Source organism: Hemitrygon akajei, chromosome 26, assembly GCF_048418815.1.
Source record: "Hemitrygon akajei chromosome 26, sHemAka1.3, whole genome shotgun sequence".
NCBI classification, from domain to species: Eukaryota; Metazoa; Chordata; class Chondrichthyes; order Myliobatiformes; family Dasyatidae; genus Hemitrygon; species Hemitrygon akajei.
The window spans coordinates 14,618,680-14,645,852 of record NC_133149.1 but is presented as its reverse complement, the minus strand read 5'-3'; the positions used below and the strand labels follow the sequence as shown (position 1 = coordinate 14,645,852).

Below are 27,173 nucleotides of genomic sequence, written 5' to 3'. Positions count from 1 at the left end.
TTTCCCCTTTTTATTTCCTAGACCCTAATTTTAAGTAGTCAGGATCTAACCTATATCACCAGAGGGTTGAGACAGCTGCACAATGTCAGAAAACACAGAGTAGGCAGAAATGGGTCTTTAAGGAAAATTAATGTAGTAGAAACAGCTCAGAGGAGGTGCTGCGATCGGCATGTTCCTGAAGTGTGGCAAGATTGGACAGCTCAGGTTTGAAGAGTTGCAGATGACTTAATTGAGGAGTCTTGACAAAGTGGATGTGGGAAAAATATTCCCTCTTGCTGGAAGATCTAGAACTATGGGTTGTTGATTTTAAAAAAAAGGATAGTCCTTTAACTTAATACCTGAAGCTTGATGGGTAAGGCAGGTGGATTCAGAACAGGGATCGGCACATAGCATTGTGATATTACAGCTATTACGGAAACATTGTTGACACATGGAGAAGATTAGCAGCTCATTGCATAAGACCATAAGACAAAGGAGCAGAATTAGGTCATTCATCCCATCGAGTCTGATCCACCATTCCATCATGGCTCATCCTGGATCCCACTCAACCCCATACACCTGCCTTCTCGCCATATCCTTGGAAGCCCTGACTGATCCAGAAATGATCAACTTCTGCTTTAAATATACCCACAGACTTGGCCTCCACTGCAGTCTGTGGCAGAGCACTCTGGACTCTCTCCAATGACAACACATCCTTTCTGAGATATGGGGCCCAAAACTGTTGATAATGCTTCAAGTGCAGCCTGACTAGTGTCTTATAAAGACTGAGCATTATCTCTTTGCTTTTATATTCTATTCCCCTTGAAATAAATGCCAGCATTACATTTGTCTTCTTTACCACTGACTCAACTTGTAAATTAACCTTCTGGGAGTCTTGTACAAGGGCTCCCAAGTCCCTCTGCACCTCTGATGTTTGAACCTTCTCCTCATTTCGATAATAGTCTGCACTATTGTTCCTTATACCACAATTCATTATCATACATATTCCACCTGCCGCTTTTTTGCCTATTCTTCCAATTTGTTTAAGTCCTGCTGCAATCACATTACTTCCTTAGCCCTACCTACCTCTCCACTTATCTTCGCCACAAAGCTATCAATTCCACTATCTAAATCACTGACAAACAATATGAAAAGTAGCGGTCCCAAACTGACCTCTAAAGAACACTTCTAGTCACTAGCAGCCAACCAGAAAAGGCCCCTTTTATTCCCACTCACTGTCTCCTGCCCATCAGCCATTTCTCTATCTCCGCCAATTTCTTTCCTATAACACCATGGGATTTTATCTTGTTAAGCAGCCTCACGTAGGATTAAGATCAAAGGGATTCATGGTGACTTGGCTGTTTAGATTCAGAACTGGCTTGCCATAGAAGGCAGAGGGTAGTGGTTGATGGGATTTATTCTGACTGGAAGTCAGTGACTAAGTGGTGTTCTGTCCTGGGCCTTTTGTGATAGATACAAATGACCTGAAAGTAATGGATACCTGGAATGTGCTGTCAGGGGTGGTGATGGAGGCAAATATGATAGAGATGTTTAAAAGGGACTTTTAGATAGGCACATAAATGTGCACAGAACATGGGGATATTGACTGGGTAGGCAGAAGGGATTAGATTAGATAGCTATTTAAGTTGAATTAGTCTGGCACAACCTGGGCCGAAGAGCCTGTTCTGGTGCCGGTAGCGATGATGGGTCTCAGCCCAAAACGCCGACTGTTTATTCCTCTCCGCAGATGCTGCCTGACCTGCTGAGTTTTTCCAGTATCGTGTGTGTTACTCTAGATTTCCAGCATCTGCAGAATCTCTTCTGTTTACCAGTGCTGTACTGTTCCAGAGTGGTGGGGCGGAGATAGACCTCTACCAAAGGAAGCGTAAGGCACTCCTTCCCTCCGCTAGCCTGCAGGTCACCCCTGGACAAGGTGTAACACCTGCTTAGCCCCCCTCGCCCCATCAGGGTCATGTGAAGCCACGGGAGCAGGTGGTGGATGGTCGTATGAGCAGCTGGTGCATGTCACAAGTCCTGGTTACGCGACCACTGACACCAGGCAGACAATCTCTGAAGAGTTTTCATAATGGCTGGGGTCACTCGTCTGATAAAGTCACTGCCCAGAAGAAAACAATGGCAAATCACTTTTGTAGAAAAATTTGCCAAGAACAATCATGGTCATGAAAAAACTCACATCATATACCACATGGTGCATAATGAACAAACTGTTCTATGTTCTAATATTTCAATATACAAATGCTTCTGCTGTGACAGAGATGGAGGTAAGAAAGAAGGGGGGGGGGCTTGTATTATTAGAAATAACATTGCAGCAGTACTTGAAGAGGATATCCCAGGGAAACTTCCAGCGGGGCCATTTGGGTAGAACTCGGAAAATTTAAAAAAGGGAATCACTGATGAGATTATACTATAGCCACCAAACAGTCAGTGTGAATTAGAGGAGCAAATGTGTAGCACAATTGCAAACAAGTGTAGGAACAACAGGGTTGTAATATTAGGTGATTTTACCTTCCCTGAAATTTACTGAGAATGCCACAATGCAAAGCGATTAGACATGGCAGACTGTCAAGTGTGTCCAGGGAAGATTTAAAATAGAATTACAGCAAAATACATTATAGCACAGTATAGGCCTTTTGGCCCACAATGCTATACCAACCTTTTCTCCTACTCCAAGATCAATCCAACCCTTTCCTCTGACAAAGGCTTCCATTTTTCTTTCATCCATGTGCCTATCTTACAGTTTCTTAAATGTGCCTAATGTATCTGCCTCTATCACTAACCCACAACTGTTGTTTAAAAAAAATCTACATCTGACATCCCTCCATACTTTTCTCCAGTGACCTTAAAATTATGACCCTTTGTATTAGCTATTTTTCCCCCTGGGAAAAAGTCTTTGGCTATCCACTCAATAAAGGCCTCTCATCATCTTGTGTACCACATCAAGTCACCTTTCATTCTCCATCACTCCAAAGAGAAAAGCCCTAGCTCACTCAAACTATCCTCAGAAGACATGCCCTCTAGTCCAGGCAGCCTTCTGGTAAATCTCCTCTACACCACACTACCCAAGGCTATTTCATTCACTGTACCCTGGTTTGATCTCCCAAAATTCAAAACTACATTTGACTGTTTTAAAAGCCATTTACTAATCCTCAAGCCCATCTACCCAGCAGGTCAAGATCCCCCTGTAACCTTTCATAACCTCCTACACTGTCTATAACATCACCTGTTTAGAATCATCCGCAAAGGTCCGAACCACGCCTTGCAGATTTACATTCAAATCGTTCATATAAACAATTGTGTTGGTGGTGCTAAAGTAAATAAGGATGGATAAACTCTAGGCCTGAACAAATATATCTTAAGTTATTTTGGGAAGCAAGGGATGGGAGTGGCAAGCCTCAGCAGAGATTTTTGTACTTTGTTAGTCATGGCTAAGATACAAGAACTGCCCGGTTGTGGGAAAGTTACTGGAAGGGATTCTGAGGAACTGGATTTATTTGCATTCAGAAAGGCAAGGAGTGATTAGGGTGAGTCAGCATGGTTTGTGTTTGGGGGATCAAGCCTCACAAATTTGATGGGGTTGGTGCTGAGTTCTTAATTGTTCATCATATACACTAATGAATTGGGTGAGAATTTAGGTAGTGTGATTAAAATGTTTGTAGATGTTGGTCTGTTTTCCTGGGTAGGGGAGTCAGAAACCAGAGAGCAGAGGTTTAAGGTGAAAGGGGATCAGAAACACAACAAGTGAGGCAAGTAGAGGGATCCCAGAGGTAGTGCTGAAGGAGACTCAGTCCTTGAGCTTGCCCAACAGATCTGAGATTGTTGCTTCCTGTGAGGATGACAGGAAGGATGAGTAACCAAACTCTGGCAGCGTGGTTCAGGAAGCCATTTAAAAAGGGGGAAGGGGAGGGAAGAAAAATGTAGTTATGATTGTGGACAGGATAGTCAGGGGAAAACTCTCTGTCACAAGGATCAGGAGTCCTGAAGGCTCTTGTCTGCCTGGTGCCCAGGTTCAGGACACCTCATCTGAATGACAGAGCAATCTGGATAAGGAAGGGGATGAACCAATTGTCATGGTCCACATGGGTACCAACGATGTAGGAAGAACAAGGAAAAGGGTTCTGTGATGGGAAATTGAGCAGCAGGGGCTAAATTAAAATGCAGAACCAAAAAGATAATAATCTTTGGTTTGTTACCTCAGCTATGTGCACATTACAAAGGGTTAATCGGATCAGAGAGGTAAAAGCATGGCTCAAAGATTGGTGTGGGTAAAGTGGATTTGAATTTGTGGAATATTGACACCATTCCTGGGGAAGGAGGGAACTGTTCCACTGGGACAGGCTCCACCCGAACCATGCTGGGACCAGGGTCCTGGCGAATCAAATAACTAGGACTGTGGATAGGGCCTTTAAACTAAAGAGTAGGGAGATAATGCAGGAGAGGTTACGAGAGTCTCCAGAATAAATAGAAAGACAAAAAAGTTTGGAAAGGGATAAGAATTTAACTTCTGGTAACATTAAGATAAAATTGCAAAGGGTGATGAGTACAGGGCTGAAGGTGTTATATTTGACTACATGCAGTTTATGGAATAAGGTAGATGATCTTATGGCACAATTACAGACTGACAGGTGGTGTTGTGGGCATCAATGAGTCCTGGCTGAAAGAAAATCAAAGTTGGGAGTTTAAAATCCAAGGACGTTCATGGTATCAGGACAGGCAGGTGGGCAGAGTGAGTAGGGTGGCTCTGTTGCTAAAAATGAAATCAGATCCCTAGAAAGGGTGACATAGGGCCTAAACATGTAGAATCCTTGTGGGCATAGTTAAAAAACTACAAGGTTAAAAAGACCCTAATGGGAGTTCAAGGTTTTCAAACAGTTGCCAAGACATGGGATACAAATTACGATAGGAGACAGAAAAGGCATGTAATAAGTCATGGGGATTTCAATATGCAGGTAGGTTGGGAAAATCAGGCTTGTGATGGATCTTAAGAGATGGAATTTGTAGAATGCCTACAAGATGACTTTTTAAGAGCAGCTTGTGGTTGAGCCCACTCGGGTCAAGGCAATTCTGGATTCGATGTCATGTAATGAACCAGATTTGATTAGCGAGCTTAAGTTAAAGGAATCCTTGGGAGGCAGTGATCATAATGATAGAATTTACCCTGCATCTTCAGAGGGAGAAGATAAAGTCAGATGTACCAGTATTAAAGAAAATTACAGAGCCATGGGAGAAAAGCTGGCCAAAGTTGATTGGAAGAGGACACCAGCAGGGATAACGGCAGAACAACAATGGCCAGAGTTTCTAGGAGCAATTCGGAAACTGCAGGATGGACACGTACATCCCAAAGAAGTAGAAGTATTCTAAATGGGAGGATGAGACAACCATGGCTAACAAGGCAAGTCAAAAACATCATAAAAGCAAGAGAGAAGGCATACATCACAAAAATTTGTGGGAAGCAAGAGGATTGGGAAGCTTTTAAAAATCAACAAAAGGCAACTAAAAAAAGCAAGAAGAGAAAAAATGAAACATGAAGGCAAGTTAGCCAATAATATAAAAAAGGATATCAATTTTTTTCCCAGATATATGAAGAGTAATACAGAAACAAGATATCAGACCACTGGATATTGATGTTGGAGAGGTAGCAACGGGGGACATAAAAATGGTGGAAGAACTTAAAAACTATCTTGTGTCAGTCTTGACTGTGGAAGACATGAACGGAATTCCAGAAATTTGAGAGCGTCAGGGGGCAGAAGTGGGTGTAGGCATTATTACAAAGAAGGTGCTTGGGAAACTGAAAGGTCTAAAGGTAGATAAGTCACCTGGACCAGATGGACTGCACCCCAGGGTTCTGATAAAGGTAATTGAAGCAATTGTAGAAGCATCAGTAGTGATCTTTCTACAATTACTAGATTCTAGAATGGTTCCCGAGGACTGGAAAATTGCAAATGTCACTCCACTCTTCAAGGAAGGGAGGCAGAAGAAAGGGATTATAGGCCAGTTAGTCTGACTTCAGTGGATGGGAAGATGTTGGAGTCCATTATTACAGATGAGGTTTCAAGGTTCTTGGAAGTACATGATAAAGTTGGCCAAAGTCAGCATCGTTTCTTGAAGGGGAAATCTAGCTTGATAAATCTTTTGGAATTCTTTGAGGAAATAGCAAGCAGGATACACACAGGAGAGTCAGTGGATGTTGTTTACTTAGATTTTCAGAAGGTCTTTAACAAGGTGCTGCACACGAGTCTGCTAAACAAGATAAGAGCCCATGGTATTTCAGGAAATGTAAAGCAGGGATAGAAGACTGGCTGACTGACAGGAGGCAAAGAGTGGCTTCTGGTAAGCTGGCGGCTTGTTCAGACACAGCGACCTCTTGAGGGCCTCAGTATTTCTTAAACATCTTTTTTGTGACTGCAAGACAATGCTGAACATTAAGAACTTCAAGTACTGCAAGTCTACCCCATCAGCAAGCTGCTTGTCGGCGGAGGAGCTGGATTTGGTGCGGACCATGTTACTGCCTGCTACAGATAGGCATCCGAGTCAGTGTGCGAAGGAGATGTGCAGCCAAACAGTGAGTATTATCTTGAACAAATCTATTGCAATTGCAAGACCCTGTTAGACAATGGTAATGTAAAATACTGCAAGTCTGTTTCCCTTGATTATTGGTGGGGGAGCTGCGTGGTCTCAGGCGCAGTGATGACTAGGCCTAAGGCCGCGGTTTGCCTGTTGCACAAGTCGAGGAGAGGAGACGCCAGAGGTGGAGTGGCATGGCGTCTCTGCTGGGTTGGAGGCTGTCCCGTCCCATTAGTGCTGCCATCCAGTGTTCAATTGGTGGAATGACAAGCTGGACTGTGTATACGTGTACATTCATCTGCAGTCTTCTGAGAACTTGCTGATAACATCCATGCACCATCAATTTACAGTACATGTTTCTTGGGGTCTTGGGCTACATGTATAAATATTTTTTGTGTGACTGTATGCTTACTTGCTATCTTATATGTGCTCTATGCGTCTTGTGCTGCGTGAGACTGGTGGTACTGTGTTTTGCACCCTGGCCCCGGAGGAACGATGTTTCATTTGGCTGTATTCATGGGTATTCAAGTATGGTTGAATGACAATTAAACTTGAACTTGAATAAAGGGGACCTTTTTTGGTGGGCTGCTGGTGACTATTGGTGTTGCACAGAGGTTGGTGTTGGGACTGCTTCTGTTTGTATTATATAACCATATAACCATATAACAATCACAGCACGGAAACAGGCCATTCCGGCCCTCCTAGTCCGTGCCGAACTCTTAATCTCACCTAGTCCTACCTACCCGCACTCAGCCCATAACCCTCCACTCCTTTCCTGTCCATATACCTATCCAATTTTACCTTAAATGACACAACTGAACTGGCCTCTACTACTTCTACAGGAAGCTCATTCCACACAGCTATCACTCTCTAAGTAAAGAAATACCCCCTCGTGTTTCCCTTAAACTTTTGCCCCCTAACTCTCAAATCATGTCCTCTCATTTGAATACTCATGATTTGGATGACGGAGTCAATGTCTTTTTGGCCAAATCTACAGATGATACAAAGATATGAAGCGGCAGGCAGCATTGAAGAAGCTGAGAGAGTCTGCCGAAGGACTTGGACAGATTAGGAGAAGTGGCAGATGTAATACAATACAGGGAAGAGTCTGATCTGTTAGGGATTATTGAGGAGTTATGGAATTATGTGAATATATCAGATGGAAATTTAAGAATGAATCAGCCTTCAGTTCTTAATGTAAATTGCAAGCAGTAATCAGTTTGAAGTTAAAGGGACACCTTTGCAAATGAACAATACTGTCTGTAAAGTACAGGTTGGCCCACAGCAGGGGACTAGCTGGTAGAGGTATGGTTTACAAAATGGTGACCATAAGATGTTCACATATATATCAGCCAAACATTAAGACCATAGGGTTATGTTAATTTGCACCATTATACACCTGTTCTCTATATTGCAGACAAGACTGATATTGTCACTTAGCACATCAAATAGCTGATCTATCAATAGCTGGGAGATTTGTGTACTCAGAGATTCAGCTCTCAGAAACACTAATCTTCGGCTCTCAGAAATTTCTGGAAAATCTTTGCAAATTAGTCTGTCCTAGCAAAGGTATTTGAACACTCAGAGGCATCTCCCACTGTAGATTTGCAATTCACAGAACTATTTGTCAATGCAATGTATTGAAGTAAAAAAATGCCATTGTAACTATTGAAACTGTATTGAATCACCTTTTGATCTTAAGGGTATAAGAATGCGAAGTACTTTTGGGATTGAGAGGCTCCACTTAGTGTCTCCAGAAATGATGCCAACTGTTGTGATGAATAAAAACTTCTATAGCACCAGCTTTAATGTCTCTCCAGTGACTTCAATTACAGTCACAACAGTCATGCACTTTCGCAATCAAAAACCAAACAGAATCTTATTTTGACACAAATCATACATCAGTAAACTTTTCATATTCCCTTCAGTATTGAGGAAATCACAACATCGACAAACTCATCATTGAATTCTATAATTTTCTAGACCTCACTCTCTCTTTGTTGAGAAAAATTCAAATCCCTTCCTTCACTGCAACCCAGCAGAGAAGGTAAAGATGGGCATCTCATGGACCATGAAAGGATCATGGTAACTTTTAGCAGGATGAAGAGGTAGCAAAGGGAATTATCATGGGTAATTGAATTAAAAGTGTTATTAAGATAGGTGAGAGAGTAGTGTAATTGAATGCAGATTTGTTATTTCAGAAGACTTAACAAGAATACCTTTCTGAATAACCAGTCTCACCTCACTCTGATCTACAGTTGAATCTTGTCTGTGAAACTTCGGCGGGCGCCCAGGTCGCCTCCCTGAGCCGAAGCGCCTTCTGCCTCGGCCACGACTTCTGCTCTTTGACCTGTCAAGAGACAATTGATCAACATCACCAGGAACAGTATCGCTGTGTGAAAAGGACCATGACCTAAGTATGAATATTGGGAAGAAAATGTCAAAGCCAAAGCTCTGGGGAAAAGACCCAAATTCTCAAAACTTCTGCTATACTGAGAGCCTCTCAACAGCAAATATTGGAAACATAGAAGACATACTTCACAATGCAGGCCCTTCGGCCCATAAAGCTGTGCCGAACATGTCCCGACATTAGAACTACCTAGGTTTTACCCATAGCCCTTTATTTTTCTAAGCTTCATGTAGCCATCCAGGAGTCTCTTAAAAGATCCTATCGTTTCCTCCTTCACCACCACCGCCGGCAGCCCATTCCACCCACTCACCACTCTCTGCGTAAAAAACTTACCCCTGACATCCCCTCTGTACCTACTTCCAAGCACCTAAAAACTATGCCCTCTCGTGCTAGCCATTTCAGCCCTGGGGAAAAGCCTCTGATTATCCACACAATCAATTATCTTGTATACCTCTATCAAGTCACCTCTCATCCTCCATCGCTCCAAGGAGAAAAGGCCGAGTTCACTCAAACTATTCTCATAAGGCATGCTCCCCAATCCAGGCAACATCCTTATAAATCTCCTCTGCACCCTTTCTATGGTTTCCATGTCCTTCCTATAGTGAGGTGACCAGAATTGAGCACAGTACTCCAAGTGGGGTCTGACCAGGGTCCTATATAGCTGCAACATTACCTCTAGGCTCTTAAACTCAATCCCCCGATTGATGACGGCCAAAGCACCGTATGCCTTCTTAACCACAGAGTCAACCTCTGGTTAAACTTCTTAACCAGAGTCACAGAGTCAGCTTTGAGAGTCCTATGGACTCAGACCCCAAGATCCCTCTGATCCTCCACACTGCCAAGAGTCTTACCATTAATATCAGATTTGACCTACCAAAATTAAACACACTTATCTGGGTTGAACTCCATCTGCCACTTCTCAGCCCAGTTTTGCATCCTATCAATGTCCCGCTGTAACATCTGATAGCCCTCCACACTATCCACAACACCTCCAGCCTTTGTGTCATCAGCAAATTTACTAACCCATCCCTCCACTTCCTCATCCAGGTCATTTATAAAAATCACAAAGAGTAGGGGTCCCAGAACAGATCCCTAAGGCACACCACTGTTCACCGGCCTCCGTGCAGAATATGACCCGTCTACAACCACTCTTTGCCTTCTGTGGGCACGCCAGTTCTGGATCCAAAAAGCAATATCCCCTTGGATCCCATGCCACCTTACTTTCTCAATAAGCCTTGCATGGGGTACCTTATCAAATGATCATTGCCAGAGGCTCAGCAATCTCCACCCTCACTTTCCACAGTAGCCTGGGGTACATCCCATCTGGTCCCAGTGACTTATCCAACTTGATGCTTTCCAAAAGCTCCAGCACATCCTCTTTATTATCTGCATTCTCAAGCTTTTCAGTCCACTGCAAGTCATCCCTACAATCGCCAAGATCCTTTTCCGTAGTGAATACTGAAGCAAAGAATTCATTAAGTACCTCTGCTACTTCCTCTGGTTCCATGCACACTTTTCCATTGTCACACTTGATTGGTCCTATTCTTTCACGTCTTATCCTCTTGCTCTTCACATACTTGTAGAATGCCTTGGGGTTTTCCTTAATCCTGTCCTTCAAGGCCTTCTCATGGCCCCTTTTGGCTCTCCTAATTTCATTCTTTAGTTCCTTCCTATTAGCTTTATAATCTTCTAGATTCATATCATTACCTAGCTTTTTGAACCTTTCGTAAGCTCCTCTTTTCTTCTTGACTAGATTTACAACAGCCTTTGTGCACCACAGATCTTGTACCTTACCATCCTTTCCCTGTCTCATTGGAACGTACCTACTCAGAACCCCACACAAATATCCCCTGAACATTTGCCACATTTCTTCGGTACGTTTCCGAGGACATCTGTTTCCAATTTATGCTTCCAAGTTCCTGCCTGATTGCTTCATAGTTCCCCTTACCCCAATGAAACTTTGCCCTAACTTGTCTGTTCCTATCCCTCTTCAATAAAGGAGATAGAATTGTGATCACTATCTCCAAAATGCTCTCCCACTGTGAGATCTGACACCTGACCAGGTTCATTTCCCAATACCAGATCAAGTACAGCCTCTCCTCTTGTAGGCTTATCTACATATTGTGTCAAGAAACCTTCCTGAACACACCTAACAAACTCCACTCATCTAAACACCTCGCTCTAGGGAGATGCCAAACAATATCTGGGAAATTAAAATCTCCCACCACAACAACCCTGTTATTATTACTCCTTTCCAGAATCTGTTCTCCCTATCTGCTCCTCGATGTCCATGTTACTATTGGGTGGTGTATAAAAAACACCCAGTAGAGATATTGACCCCTTCCTATTCCTAACATCCACCCACAGAGACTCTGCAGACAACCCCTCCATGACTTCCTCCTTTTCTGCAGCCGTGACACTATCTCTGATCAACAGTGCCACACCCCCACCTCTTTTGCCTCCCTCCCTATCCTTTCTGAAACATCTAAAGCCTGGCACTTGAAGTAGCCATTCCTGCCCCTGCACCATCCAAGTCTCTGTAAAGGCCACAACATCATAGCTCCAAGTGCTGATCCATGCTCTTAGCTCATCCGCTTTATTCATAATAATCCTCACATTAAAATAGACACATCTCAAACCATCAGACTGAGCCACCACTATTGATGGTACATTTTTCCCCATTGCATTTGTATTCTTTCTACAATTGTGAAGTAGTTGATATGCATGTTGAAGTTCAGAAACTGCTTGATAAAGTGGAACATAATATCTTTTAATAAAGCCAAAGCCAATGAAGGTACTAGTGTGTATACAAAATTTACTGAGTGAGACAGACTGGCGAGGATAAACAAAAGAGAATATTAATAACGTTTCTTCCCAGACTGTCTCAAACCTCTCAAATGTCGTTTTCAGGAACAACAATTATTTGTCTGATTATATTTAGAGAGGCTTTGTTCGGAGAAACAAGAAGAACCCATTTCTGTTGTGGATTATGCAGGAGTCCCTGTTACCATTTTCCTCTCAACCAGATGATCTGATATGGATACTGTTTAGAGGAAATGGTCTCTCAAAGGGGAGCAGCAGCGAAGTTTGTAACAGCATGGTTGGCTCTGGTACACAGCAGGGGAGGAAGATATCTAGGTGAACAGTAGTGGTGGTGGGGGGGGGGGGGCAAAGGCATTTGTAACTAAGGGGAATAGACAACCATGTCTATAGCTGTAAGCAAGACTTAAGTATGGCCTGTTGCCAGGATCAGGGATGCTTTAGAGCAGTTACAAAACATGGTAAAAGGGGAGAGGGAATAGCCAGAGGTCATAGTACACATTGACATCAACATTGTAGGTAGAAAGAGGGGCAAGGTCCTGCAAAGCAAATTTGGGCAGAAGATTATAAATCTTACCTGCATGGTTGTATTCTCACATCTACTCCCTGAACTACATGCTAGCCAGGGTAACAATAGGAGGTACAGATGACCGTGTAGCTGAAGAGCAGGCTGAGGGTGGGGGGAGGAGGTCGGTATCAGTTCTGGGACAGACAGGACTTGACCAAGATTGACAGGTTGCTCCAAAATTAGAAGGGGACTAATATCCTTGCTGGGGGTGGGGGGGGGGGGTGCTTTCGAAAAAAAGGTTTAAACTAATTTGGAAGTAGGGTGCATAACAGCAGTGCAAGCAGTGGAGCATCTGATGTAGAGGATAAAATGACTGTCCATTGGGTAGAGCTGACAGAAACAATGATAAGAAACATGAGAGGACTCGTAGGCTTAACAACACTTACATTGATACAAAGAGCCCAACAGGGAAGACAGGCAATTCAAGAGTGTGAATTACTACACAAAATTATGATATTACTGCATTCACAGAAAGGTGGCTGAGTGAATGACAGGACTGCCAACTTAATGTTATGAAAAGTAGAATTTTCAGGTGTGGCAGAAGGGGAGTTGCGCTATCAAATAAGGCTAATCACTACAATACTTGGTGAAGATGTTCTAGGAATCTTCTAGGAATGTTCTAGGAATCTTCCTAGAACATCTTCCAATGAGGCCATGAGTAGAAATTAGGAATTTGGAAGCAAATTGCAGAAAGGTGTATAAGTGATAGGGTTTTAGTACTGGGGGATTCTAATTTTCCCCCATATTGATTGGGATTGTCTTAGAGCAAGGGTCTTACAATGTGGAAGAATTGTTCAAGAGAGTTTTATTTGAGGCAACGTGTAGAAAATCCAACTAAAGATTAGAATATGAAACTGAGCAGGTGGTGTAAATATTGCTGGGAACACTTTGGAAATAGAACCATAATTTTTTTTTTAAGTTTCAAGATAGCTGTGGAAAGGGATAAGATTGGTTCTCAAGTTAGTCATGAAATGGAGGAATTCTGAATTCAGTAGATTGGAACAAGACAAGAAACTGCAGAGAGTTGTGGTCACAGCTCAGCACATCACAGAAACCAGCCTCCCCTCCAGGGACTCTTGTTTATATTTCTCACTGCCTCAGTAAAGCAGCCAGGATAATCACAGACCTCATGCACGCCAGATATTCTCTCTTTTCCTCTTTCAGGCATAAGAAACAAAATCCTGAATGTACATACTACTAGACTGAAGGACAGCTTCCATCCCACTGTGGTCAGACTCTTGTATGATAAGATGGACTCTTGGCTTTACAATGTACTTCGATATGATCTTGCACTTTATCAGCTACCTACACTGCACTTTTTGCTAGCTTTTACACTTTATTCTGCAGTATTGTTTTACCTTCTTCTAGTTCAATGCACTGTGCAATGATTTTATAGAACATAGAATAGTACAGCCCTTTGGCCCACAATGTTGTGCTGACACTTAAACCCTGCCTCCCATATAACCCCCCACCTTAAATTCTTCCATATACCTGTCTAGTAGTCTCTTAAATTTCACTAGTGTATCTGCCTCCACCACTGACTCAGGCAGTGCATTCCACGCACCAACCACTCTCTGAGTAAAAAACCTTCCACTAATACCCCCCTTGAACTTCCCTTACCTTAAAGCCATGTCCTCTTGTACTGAGCAGTGGTGCCCTGGGGAAGAGGCACTGGCTGTCCACTCTGTCTATTCCTCTTAATATCTTGTACACCTCTATCATGTCTCCTCTCATCCTCCTTCTCTCCAAAGAGTAAAGCCCTAGCTCCATTAATCTCTGATCATAATCCATACTCTCTAAACCAGGCAGCATCCTGGTAAATCTCCTCTGTACCCTTTCTAATGCTTCCACATCCTTCCTATAGTGAGGCAACCAGAACTGGACACAGTACTCCAAGTGTGGCCTAACCAGAGTTTTATAGAGCTGCATCATTACCTCGCAACTCTTAAACTCTATCCCTCAACTTATGAAAGCTAACACCCCATAAGCTTTCTTAACTACCCTATCTACCTGTGAGGCAACTTTCAGGTCATCTGTATGAACAGTATGCAAGTCAAACTTTTCACTACATTTCGGTACATGGGACAATAACAAAGCTATACTAATAACAATAGTAGATTGGGAGCAGATGTTTACAAATAAAAATCATATCAGACAAGTGAGAGTCATTGAAAAGAGGCAAAGATGTTAAGATACGGGAACCTTGAACGACAAAGCATTTCGAATGGCTTGGTGAAAGAAGAACAAGTATATGATGGGTAAAGGCAACTGCAATAAAGTGAGATCCTAATGGAATATAGGGGGATGTAGGAAAGAACTTCAGAAAGAAATTATGAGGATAAAAAGAGGCCACAAAATATTTTTGGCAAGCAAGAATCAAGATAATCCCAACCCCAAGATATTTCATAAATCTATCAGGAGTAAGAGGTTGTGAAGGAAAGAGTAAATCCTCTTAGGAATAAACTGTGTGTGGAGCCAGGGAATATGGACAAGGCTCCAAATAAATACTTTTCACATGGATTAACTGCAGAGTAGAATGTGGAAGATAGAGCATTCAAGGAGTACATTGTTAATTCATAGTACATAAGCACTAAAAAGATGGTGATGTTGGATGTATTGGAACGCTCAAGGATGAATAAATCCTCAGGGCCAGAAATGAACTCTCCAGGATACTCCGAGAAACAAGTGAAGAGAGTAAAAGAGTCTAAATGGATGTAGCAGAAAATGCTATTTTTGTTTAAAGTGATGAAGCACAGAATAAGAGGTCAAACTATAAATATTTCACAATTTTATAAATTTGCACAGTTTATATGACTGACGCAAAATAGAAAAATACTCATGATACCCCCGCTGAAATTTATTTCTACTGACTTGGAAGGAATTGGAAATCAATATCACTGCTACATTTAGCACCACAGAACAGAGATGATACTTTAGACAATGTTTCATAAAGGCATTGCCATAGCCCCATGGCTGGCTATATTACACACCAATTGATAAAGATTGATTGCTGGAATTAGGTAATGATTATTTTTCCATTGTACCCTCCAAGTGTCAAAATGAGTGGATCAGTAAAAAGCAAAATATGTTTATAATTTGTGTAGGGAAGTAGTGAGGTTACATATGGAATAATATACCCAATTTTGATTTTCTCTATTAAAAAAAGATAAACTGGCATTTTAAGCAGCTCAAAGGAGTTTAATTCCTGGGATGCAAGGGTTGCCTTATTATTAGCAGCTAAGGAAAATGGATCTATTTTTAAAAGGGTTTAGAAGAATGAAGGACAACTTCATCTAATAACCTGAATGGGGTATGACAGGGTATGATAAGATTTTTCTCGAACAAGCCATATAGAGTGCTGCTATTTAAACTGAATTTTGTAAGAACATCTTGCAATGGGCGGTGAGTATCTGGAGTTCTCAACCCCCTGAGGGTTATAACAACGCAGGTTATTTAAAGAGGCAACTGAAAATTTTTGAATTATCAGGGAAATGAAAAGATCAGGCTATGGGGAACTAGCATAGCAGAGGAGATAAAGCCTGGGAGATAGTAGCTATAACTATACCGAATGGGGGGACAGATGAGAGAAGCTGAGTGGCTGACTCCAGCTTTGATTTTCTTATGTTGACAAGCAAAGCGAAAGGCAGCGAAGAGAAAGGGTAATAACTTCAAATGCATTCATGGTTGTACCTGCTGAAGAAGTCCAGCTTTTCATCATGCATGTTGAGATGTTGCTGAAGCTGCTCTGAGCTGGTAAAACGACGATTACACTCATAGCATGGCCAGTTTTTTTCCTGGTCTCGTAGAACTGAGGAAACAAAGTGAATGCAGCAAATGTAACAAATGTAGCAAATGTAACAAATGAATGCAGATGCTAGAATCTGAGGCAACATAAAATGCAGAAGGAACCCAGTGGGTCAGGCAGCATCTATGGAGGAAAAGGGACAACTTATGGCAGAGGATGAAGTGGAGGAGAGATCCAAGAAAATATATTCAACTAAACAAAGACACCTTATGCAATTGTTAAAAAAAATATATATTTTGACACCACCAGGCTCAAGGACAGCTTCTATCCCACAATTAAAAAACACTTGAAAGAATTTTACATACATTACAAACTCCTGATCTCTCAATTTACCTCATCATGGCTCCAGCCCCTTATTTGTCTACTTAGATTGCAACTACTCTGTACTTGTAACACAACATTTTGAATTGTGATTTGTTTTTCTTTTACAGTTACAAATGGAATGATCGAACTGGGTGGCACAGAAAAGCTTTCCACTGTATTTCGGTACATGTGACGGTAATACACCATTACCAATATAATTTCATTAAGAAAATAAAGCTTTAAAAAAAAATTGGTGTATGGAATAGTAACAGCAGGAACAAAATACCAGAATACAGCTAGCACAAAATGATGCACCTAAAATTTTGATTTTGAAAAAAATAATATTCTCAGAGCATTAACCATGTACACACAGCCAGGCATTCTAGAAAACCAATTTAATAAATAGAAGCCCACACAATCTCTACATCATGATCTTCTGCAGTGAATGTGGTGGTGGGAGAGTCAGTGTGGGAAGAGGAGGTGGCCAAAAATCATGTACAAATCACGAAAACAAAAAATTCTGAATTTGCAGAACAACCAACTGTAAATGAATGCTGATCACTTAGTATGATAAGGTATGGATATGCTATAACTTCCTGTAAAAAAGCACATCAACTGTCTGTTTCCCTCCATAGATGCTGCCTGACCCACTGACTGACTTCTTCTAGCCCAGTTGGTCTGGTCCTCCCTATATATCACCAATCCCACTGTCTTGACAGAACGTGTGACACATTTAACAATGTTACCAGTGTCTTGTTCAAGTAATCTAGGAATGATATTCAAGATTTAAAAAGGAAATCACACCTAATTAACATAATAGGAAATCAGTGGTCAAATAATGTTCCACAAAGTAAAAATTTAGGATTGGATTCGTTTTCGCAATTTCACTCCATTGATACCTGTGGTTCTTCAGGATTTCCTAAAGTACTCCACTGCTTATGAATTATTTTTTGATATTCTGTCACTGTTCAAACAGACAGGTAAATCTTCTTCAGTGGTGTTAAAAGATAAATATTGGCCAGAAACGGGGGAAAATTCCCTACTCCTCTTCAAACCATGCCAGTGGATTCTGTTCCTTACCAACTGACATTCAGTACCTTACTTCATGCTAGCATTCACTGCAGAATTTGGTGTATAGGTCATGGTTGCAATAAAAGTGTATTAAAGATTCAACTGTCAGTCACAAACTAACAAAATCAGAGAATCTTAGAAGAATCTGATGCTGGCTTTGAAATTCATTCCTAAAGCCTAATCTTTTACCAAGAACCCCACAAATTAATCTCTTGGTCATAAAGTAATTGACTTTTGAAAGTTCTTGCAGGATCTACCTTAAAACATTACATGAAAAGTGTGAAGGATTTCTCTACGTGGAATCTGTAATAATTCAAGTATTACAGGCAAAGGGTGATCATACCAAATATTAATACTTTTTAAACTGTTTACTGCTCTTCATAATATTTTTTGATATTTAGACATTTTTCATTCAATTATTTTTGAAAGCTTATTTGCTTTACAGAACTTTTTTTAAGCATGTGCCTAAGACTTTTGCACAGTACTGTCTTTCTCATTCCTTTCCAAATCACGTTTAAATAAAAAGTATTATAAAAGTGTATTGTGATATTATTAGCAGTAACATTTGCTTGTCTAGTACTAACAAATTCCTAAAAATACCGTGCTATGAAGGTTTTACAGTACTGAGGAACAGTGGGATCTTGGTGCACAAGTTCATGGATCCATAAAGGAAGTAGCACAGGTAGAGAAGGTGGGAAAGAAATTATCTGGGATACACCATAATGTTGCCTGGGATGTAGTGTTTCTGTGGCAAGAGAGACTGGACAGGCTGTACTTGCTTCCCTTGAAATGGAGAGAGTTAGTTGGGCGTACCCTTACTGACTCTGCCAACATAATTTTACCCTGCTCAACAAAATTAGCCCTTAATCATTGCGTAATGTGAACTGTCCTAATCTTGTTTCTGTATCAGGAAACATTCATCTAAATTCTATCACAGCAGCTAGACAATAAGAACCCATAATCAAATACATTTTAGAATAAGAGTAAGTGTCAATTATGGAGATACTGAAAAGCCCAAATGGTTTTCTTATGCTGTTTTAAGATGGAAATCTATAATTCTTATTGGGCCCATACACCAATCTAGACATATACCAGTATAATAGACTCTTCAAGGTTTTACCAAACAAGGTGGAGCAATTCAAGGGCAATTAGGGATAAACAGCAAAGTTCATCTTGCTATTGATAGCTGCTATCTTGCTATTGATGCCTATTAATGAAAAACATGTTGAATGTGACATATTTAATGCAAATACTACAGATGTTAGAAATATGACAAATTAGAAGGACAGAATATAAAATGGTGTTAATTCACATTCTTTCATTTCCTTACATTTAAGATGTATATGCTACCAGTTTCACCAGCTACCAGCTTCTCTTTGGTTTCCCACAAACTTTCAAAAACCAAAATCACAATTCATCTCACTCCACAATCTAATATTGTTAACACTTGATCCATCAATTGATATGTAATTAATAGTGCATCAGTGAGAGAGACTGGGAGGTGATGGGCAGGTTGGCTCTACTGTCATTGGTGGAGTCAACTACCACTCCTCTGTCATTATTTCCAATCTCCCCTCCTCCCTCCATCTGTCAGTCACCCCTGCTCACCTGGATCCACCTATAGACTGCCAGCTCTTGCAGCACCCTTTCCCCTCGTCTCTTTATACAGGCTACTTCCCCTTTATCTTTCAATCAAGATGAAAGGTCTTGATCCAAAATACTGACTGTCCATCTCCCTCCAAGGGTACCGTCTGACCCACTAAGTTCCTTCAGTGGTTTGTTTTTAGAAAACTAATAAAGGCAGTGTATAATACTAGGCCTTATTGCATCAAAGAACCTTTTTCTCCTCCCACAAACTTAGAGAAATCCAACTCCACGGTGATTCTCTAGTACTCCATCATTATCAAACAGAATGTGGAATAAGTTCTCCATATCACCCAGTCTTTATTTCTTCTCACAGAAAAGGATAAACAAAACCTAGGTGTATGTGAAGTGGGTATGGGTACATGTACCCCAAATCAAACCATAGGTTCAGGATTTTCAGTTGATAATGTGGCCAGTTATTTATTTGTAAGGAATGCATTATGTATTGTGCCATTCACAAGTCTAGTCTGTCTCCTCTGACTCTGTGTAAAGAGCAGAGACAACTCTTAAGGTTGTTTATCTCTCAATCAATATCATAGATGCCCTGCACTATATTCAGAATGACTGCCACGTTACTCAAAAGTAATCTCTTGGTTGTACAGGTAGAGGTGGATTATCATGTCTTTCCTTCTCTTCCAGCGTTCTGTCAAGGGTGCTGGCATGGAATGCAGGAACAGTTACTCACCTTTCCGTTCCTCTTCTGATATATCATGGATCTTCTGCTCCACAAAATCTGCATAGGATGCTGCATACCACACCTGCAAGCACACAGAGAGCAATACTCAGAAACACTGCCTGGCCTGAGGAGTCTCAAATAAGACCTTTCTCATATTCACCTTTGTCATTACCACAGAAAAAAATTCCATTACTATATCTGTGTGACAATCCATTAAAATAAGTGCTACAAAATATCAGAGTTGCAGATGCTGGAAATCTGAAACAAAAATGAAAAATGCTGGAAGCACTCAGAAGGTTAGAAACAACAAAGGGCCTTCAACTCAGAATTTTACTCTGTTTCTCTTTCTACAGATGCTGCCTGTCCTTCCAAGTCTTTATGACATTTTCTCTTTAATGGATTAAATCCTCTATTTTTTTCTCCTCACAAACATCATTAATTGTTACCTTGCCAACTTCCAGTTCTCCTGTCCTGCAGGTTTCAGTTCTGCAAAAATTCATTTCCATGGGACCTTGACTCAAAGTGACCTTGACTCATAAATAAGCTGAGATGATGAGTGTCAGCAGTGAAACTCATTAAATCCTACACACGTTCCAGCTCTACATGTTCTGCAGACACTGATCCAAGGCTCTCAAGCACAATAATAATTACAAATGGCAGTAACATTTTCACTGCCAAACCCACTTCCTGAAGAACCAGCAAGAACCTTGCTAGAAATCAGGAAGATGCAACATGTCCCTTAAAAATGATCTAACATGACCTGATCTTGGCTTCAACTCACTTTCTTACAGTTCCCCAAGCCTGACTACCCTAGAGTCTAAATATATGTCTGCCTTGTTTCAAAAGTTTAACCTCTCTACCCGTCTCTGGGATAGAGAATTCCAAAGGCCGAGTTCCAACTAAGGGTCTCCAACCCAAAGCATTAACTGGTTTCTTTCTACAGATGCTGCCAAACTGGCTGAGCTCCTTCAGCATTTCCACTTCTGTTTCAACAATTGATGATGTTCACAGAAGAAAGCCCTTCTTGCCTCTCTTAAATTGTTGACTCCATTCTGAAATTAAACCAAGGTTATTCTCAATTCTAGGTTTTCTCACAAGGGGAAGCATCCCCTCAGCGTCGACCCTTGTGCTCCCTCAATATGCTTCAATAAGACCACCTTTTCTTCTTCTAAACTCAATTGAGTGTCTGCCCGACCTGTTTAATCAGTCCTCAAAAAGCATGTCATTCATCCCAGGAATCAACCTATTCTACCCTCCCTGAACATTCTCTGGTGTAAGCACATAAATAAGGATCCCAAAACCATATCAATGCCAAACCACTTCCTATAAAGGCCAACATTCTATTTCCTGATTTCAGATGTGATTCAATAAGTAACCCTTTGCCTTTAAGCCAAAAGGTTGTGGGTTCAAGTCCCACTCCAGAAACTTGAGGACAGGAGGTTAATCTGTATTAATGCACAAGCTCTATCAGACAATCCACACACTGTGAACCACACAAACAGCCCAACAAATCCACGCTGCTGTTTATCCTCCAGAGGTTCCCTCTATTCCTCATCAGTAGATAGCACATTAGGTGGCACAGATCTGGTTGCACATGTTCATTGCTGACTTCCTGTACAAAGTTTGCACGTTCTTCCTAAGATTTCTTCCAGTGCTCCAATTTACTCCCAAATCCCAAAGACATGTAATTTGCCCCAGTGTGTAAATGAGTGGTAAATTAGTAGATACTGAAGAGGGAGAGGAGCGCATAAAAGATTTGATGAAGAGGCAAATAGATTACAGGAAAACATGTAGAAAACGGGATTGCTCTGTGAACCAGCACAGCTCAATGAAACAAAATCGTCTCCTTCTATATTGTAAGGAACTATTTAATTAGTGATGCACCTTCACAGTGATCTTTGTTTCATGTACAAGGACACCAGATCACTCAGTACAACAGTAGAATGTAATCTCTTTTTAAGCCACTTTCTACCAAAATAGATAATCTGATGGACTCCACTGGCCATAGCAGTGTCCACTCATGTAATATATCTATTATTGCTCTGCAGAGCAATAGTACAGCCACTCCGCTGTAGGATCATGGAGTCACACAGCACAGAAACAGGACCTTCTGACCATCATGTAACTACTTATACTAATCCCATTTACCAGCACATGATCCATCGTCTCGGGAGTTCACATGCTCATCCAGATGCTTGTGAAAAATTGAGACACCACATTCTCAGGCAGTGTGTTTCAGGTTGAAACCACCAAATAGGTGAACAGAATTTCAAAGTTTCCTCAGATTCCCTCCAACTATCGTGTACCTCAGCTTAAACCTGTACCCACTGATGTTAAACACCTCATTGCTGAATCATCAGAACCTGCTGGAGTAACTCAACAGGTCCAGCAGCATTGGTGAGAGGAAAGAAATTGCTGATATTTCAAGTCTTACATGGGGATTCATGGTCACAGTCACTCCAGTGATCTGTGCAGCATCCCACTAATTACAGAAAAGATACCATCTCTGCTTTGCCTTGCTTAGCCAGTCCTGTATGTGAACCTCCAACACAATCATCTTAGTGAGTGACCTTTTCTGCAGGACCTTTCTGGATATCATTTTGTTGACTGTTAAAAAAAAACATGATCTTGGTTTATGGAGCTTTGTTATAGAACTGAAATTCAAAAATTCAAACTTCAAGCAGGTCTCTGTGATCTACTTCTCTGTCTCCAACACACAGGAACAGGTTAGTGACCAGCTTTCTACAATCCTACAGACTACCACACCTACTTTAACCATACTAAAGCAGCCCTACCACTTATGAGCAATTCTTTTGGTTTCTCAGTCTCCATCACATCTGATATGAACATACCATTATCTACATCAACTTATCAGCTGTCTTTTTCCTTCCACGATAGTGTCAAAGGTCTGAACCATAACTGATGATTTCCCATACCCGTTTTCAACCACCTCCTCCCACAGTGAGCAATAATAGCATTGCCCTTTTCCTCATTTTCCACTTCATGAGGCTCCAGTAACAACAGGGCAGCCTCCAGAAAACCACAGTACAGTAAGCACGGTTGTCTCAATTCCAGTAACCTGGGAACAAACCTGGACTTGGGTGTTGTGCAGAATTTGCATGTTCTCCCATGACCGCATGTTATTTCCTCAGATGCTCCCATTACTCTTCCAACCCAAAGATGCATTGGTAGATTAATTAGCAACTTAATTAACATATTTAAGTGGCAATAGAATTAAAGGAGGAGGGGTCAATGGGCTTTTGGGACAGGAGTTGCAGAGCAAAGGGAAATTTAGAAGAGGAGAATAGGATTGATGAGACTGTTTTTGCTGGGAGCTGGCATAGACCCAAGTAGGCCACGAGCCACCTTTTTGTGATAAAAATATAGTAAATTTTTTCCATGTCCAAAGAGATGCCAATGCCAGGCATTTATTCCACCTCCCACTCCTTTCAGCATGCTCATAGAACAGTACAGCACAGAAACAGGCCTTTTGCCCGATGATGTCTGCACCAAATGTGATAATTAAACCAATTCCCTACTGACTGTACATGATTCATATTCTTCACCTCCCACCACCATTCCCTAAATATTCATACACCTATCTAACAGCCTCTTGAACACTACTATTGTCTCCACTTCTGCCACTACCTGGTGATCTGCTTCAGGCACCTACATCTGTCTCTGAGTAAAAAAAAACTGCCCTGGTCATCAGGTCTCCCCTCAGCCTCTACTACCCACAAAAAATAACCAAGTTTATCCAACCTCTCCATGCTCTCCAAACCAGGCAGAATCCTGGTAAACCTCTTCAGCATCTTTCTCAAAGCCTCCACATCCTTCCTGTAATGAAGTGGCGGGAATTTAACACAATACTCCAAATGCAGCCTAACCAAAGTTTTAGCGGCAACATGCCTTCCTTATTCTGACGTAAAGTGCCCCAGCCAGATAAGGCTAACATGCCATACATCTTCTTTGCCATCCTATCTACTCACATGGCCACTTCCAATGAGCTAAGGATTTGGACCCAAAGATCCCTTTGTAAATCACAACATTTATCTAGACTTGCTCTTGAGTCACCAAAGCATCACAAGCTATGGAGCATGCTGGTAGATGGGATTAGTATGGACGGATACTTAATGCTTAACATGGGCATGGTGGGCTGAGGCTCTGGTATCTTTGTCTCTCATAATTTTATAAACTTCTCTCTCATAATTTTATAAACTTCTCCCCTCAGCCTCCAATATACCAGAGAAAACAAGGGAGCATTCCCTCCACAATGCTCATGTCTACAATTGTATCTGCACCAATAGCCACTACCCCTTCTCTCCCAACACCTTACCATACAAGTGAAGGAGATGCCACACCTACCCTTTTATATCACTTCTCAGGGACGCCCTTCACCCAACCATCCACCCCTCCCCCCCCCCCCCAAGACATTCCTTCTTGATGAGGGAGCAATTTGCTTGTAGTCCAGCCAAGGTAGTGTACTGCATTTCAGTGATCACAATGTGGTCTTCCCTATACTGGGAAACCAAATGCCAACTGAGAGACTGCTTTGTATAACACTTCTGTTTAGTCCACAAGGCTGGCACAGAATTTCCAGTTGTGTCTCCCTGCAACGCTCCATCTCAGTCTCACCTTCTGCATGGTCTGTCACTCAGCACAGAAATGCTCCTTCAGCCCAACCCATGCTTTTCCACATCAGGCCATTCAGTTTTTATCCAAGTACCTGAACAAGTGCCTTTTATACACTAATTGTATCTGTCTCCAGCTCATTCCACATTGCCACCACCCTTTATGTGAAAAACCAACCCTTTACCCCTCCTTTAAACTTCTCTTCTCTTGCTTTAAACCTATACCCTCTAGCACTGGACTCTGCTCCCCCTGTAAAAAGCTACCCTTCTGTGTGTCCTCTTCTGCTAGTTCAAATTCATTTGTTTTTTCCTACTTACACCTTCCCCAGATTCCCTAAGTTGGCACCTCTACTTTCTATGCCACGTCCCTCCTGACCCCCATCCTGTAACACCCACCTTTCGAGCACAAGTGTAGTCTTTCTCTGCAATTAAGTGTATTGCCAGCTCTACCCTGTTCTCAGTAAAGGTCACCAGTCTGAACTCTAACCCTTTCTCTCAGACAGAAGTACTGCCTGACCTGTTGAGTATTTCTAGAATCACTTTTTACTCGAGGTACCACCTGCGCCAATAGCACATGCCCCATATTCACCCATGTTATCTGTTACCTTGAGTTCCTGTTTTGGCTCAATATGTTTGATGGTGGTAAAGTAGAGGTTCTTGCCGTATTGGTATACCACCAGGTTCTGTTCCAAGTGGTTCTGAGCTCGACGTACAAACATCATCCAGTTGCACATGTTCTCATCAGACAGATCAAACCACAAATCCCCAGATTTCTCTCCATCTTTTGACTCATCCCTTCCAACCCCCATAGCAACCTGTTAAAAGAGAAAGATACATGTCATCACATGCCTCAAAGTGCTTCATACAATTAACATTTTGTGTTATGATACTCCAAACACTCCCCTCCACATTCGCTCTGATGAATGACTGATTTTGCAATTTATAACTTTGATTGTGTAGTAAAAGCAAAGCTACCAAAGACTGATCCAGATCCTCATATGGATAAACACCCACAATTTTGTCAAGAGAAGAACTGCTACCCAAAGAAAAAACTCCTCATTCTTCAAATAAAAGCAAGGTTTACTCATTTCTGCACAGAACTGAGGCTCTGGGCTCACTTTTGTGAACTTCAGTTCTGAATGCTATTTGCTTTTACTGTTTGCGCAATTTGCTTTGTTTCCTTCTGCACATTGGCTGTTTGACAGTCTTCTTTTGTTCTAATGGGTTCTATTGGGTTTCTGATTTGTGGCTGCCTGTGAGATGACAAATCTCAAGGTTGTATATCATTATCGTACTTTGATAATTAATGTACTTTGAACTTTGAATTTTTAAAAGCTCCAGAATTCATTATAACACAGACTGGGAATTGCACAAAAGTGAGTGCAAATTGGGACCTGAAAACTACATTAGAGTCTTCTTGCCCACAATTAGCTCAGATAACATTGTCAACAGCTGAATCGAAGATCCAACAATCATTAGTTTGGCAACCATGATTCTATATTCATGAAGTCTGGAAATCTGAAACAAAACAGAAAGGAGGTCGAGGTACTGAACAGGTCAGGAAGCAACAGTCGACTTCCCCAGTCCTGATGAAAGATGTCCACCCAAAAGGTTAACTGTTTATTTCCCGCCTTAGACGCTGCCTCACCCGTTGAATTGACATTTATGTCTCCTTTGTGCATTGATTTATGAGTTGATTACTTTATGCAAAGGTGAGATAGAATTACATCAGGTGTGCATGGTACGAACACAATTTCTGATCTCCCTGCGACAAATCAGGTAAATTGATTTTCCACTATCTTCATTAACACAAATACAGAAATTCTGCAGATGCTGGAAAGGCAAAGCAACACACACAATGCTGAAGGAACTCAGCAGGTCAGACAGCATCCATGGAAATGAACAAACAGTCGATGTTTTGGGCCAAGACTCTTCTTCAGGACAGGAAAAGAAGGGGGAAGATTCCTAAATAAGGTTGGAGGGGAGTGTTCATCAACACAAGCAGCTGAAAATACATTTTTCATTTCAGGAATCTGTGAACAAGTACAGCAGCACAGACATCTGTACATGCCTTTTAGGCTGTGACAGTTAGTGACAAATGGACTTGTATTTTGGTGTCAGGTTCTCACAACCAGGACAGAGTGACAAAGTCATCTCCAACTACTCTCAGCAAGGTGAAAAAATGCTGCAAAATTTCAACAGTGGGCTTAGATCTTCAACTGTGTTACTTAAGCATGATTTGACAATCTCAGCTCAGGAAAAAATCTTAACGCAACCACTGAGGGAAGTGAAAAATTTCATCAGCCTTACCTTTAAATGAATATAATCATCAGAGAGCTCCGACCGTTTAACTAATGGCCCTTCGACAGGACCAAACTGTGTACGTTTTGGAATGCGCCTCTTAGAGAAAATTCCACCAGCAAACCGATTGATGTACAGAATAAGCGGCAGGCTGGCCCTGGCCCTGCTCAGGACAGGCCGATTGGGAATACAGTGCAGAGTACCATGCTTGGGGCATGCACCGGGGTGTGCAGTGTTACAATCCTCACACCCTGCAGTAAAGAACAGCAGAAAATAACAGACACTTTCTTTCTAACTGTAACACTTTATTCTGCACTCTTATTGTTTTACCTTGTACTATCACAATGCACTGTTGTAATAAATTGATTTGCATGCAAGGCAAG

General features: G+C 41.5%; 1 protein-coding gene across 5 annotated transcripts in view; it reads right to left on the bottom strand.

Annotated features, from left to right (window-relative positions):
* The window catches only part of prdm10 (PR domain containing 10), a 146,750-nt gene that overhangs the window by 62,241 nt on the left and 57,336 nt on the right, over positions 1 to 27,173 (bottom strand). For 4 of the 5 annotated variants that reach the window (XM_073029612.1, XM_073029616.1, XM_073029614.1 and 1 more), the window contains exons 7-11: positions 26,800 to 27,041; positions 25,095 to 25,304; positions 19,868 to 19,940; positions 16,050 to 16,167; positions 8,803 to 8,911 (exon numbers count right to left, since the gene is read on the bottom strand). In XM_073029612.1, the coding sequence (XP_072885713.1) occupies positions 8,803 to 8,911; positions 16,050 to 16,167; positions 19,868 to 19,940; positions 25,095 to 25,304; positions 26,800 to 27,041 (752 nt within the window). The remainder of the gene's footprint in view (positions 1 to 8,802; positions 8,912 to 16,049; positions 16,168 to 19,867; positions 19,941 to 25,094; positions 25,305 to 26,799; positions 27,042 to 27,173) is intronic. The other variant, XM_073029617.1, reaches the window with a different exon arrangement.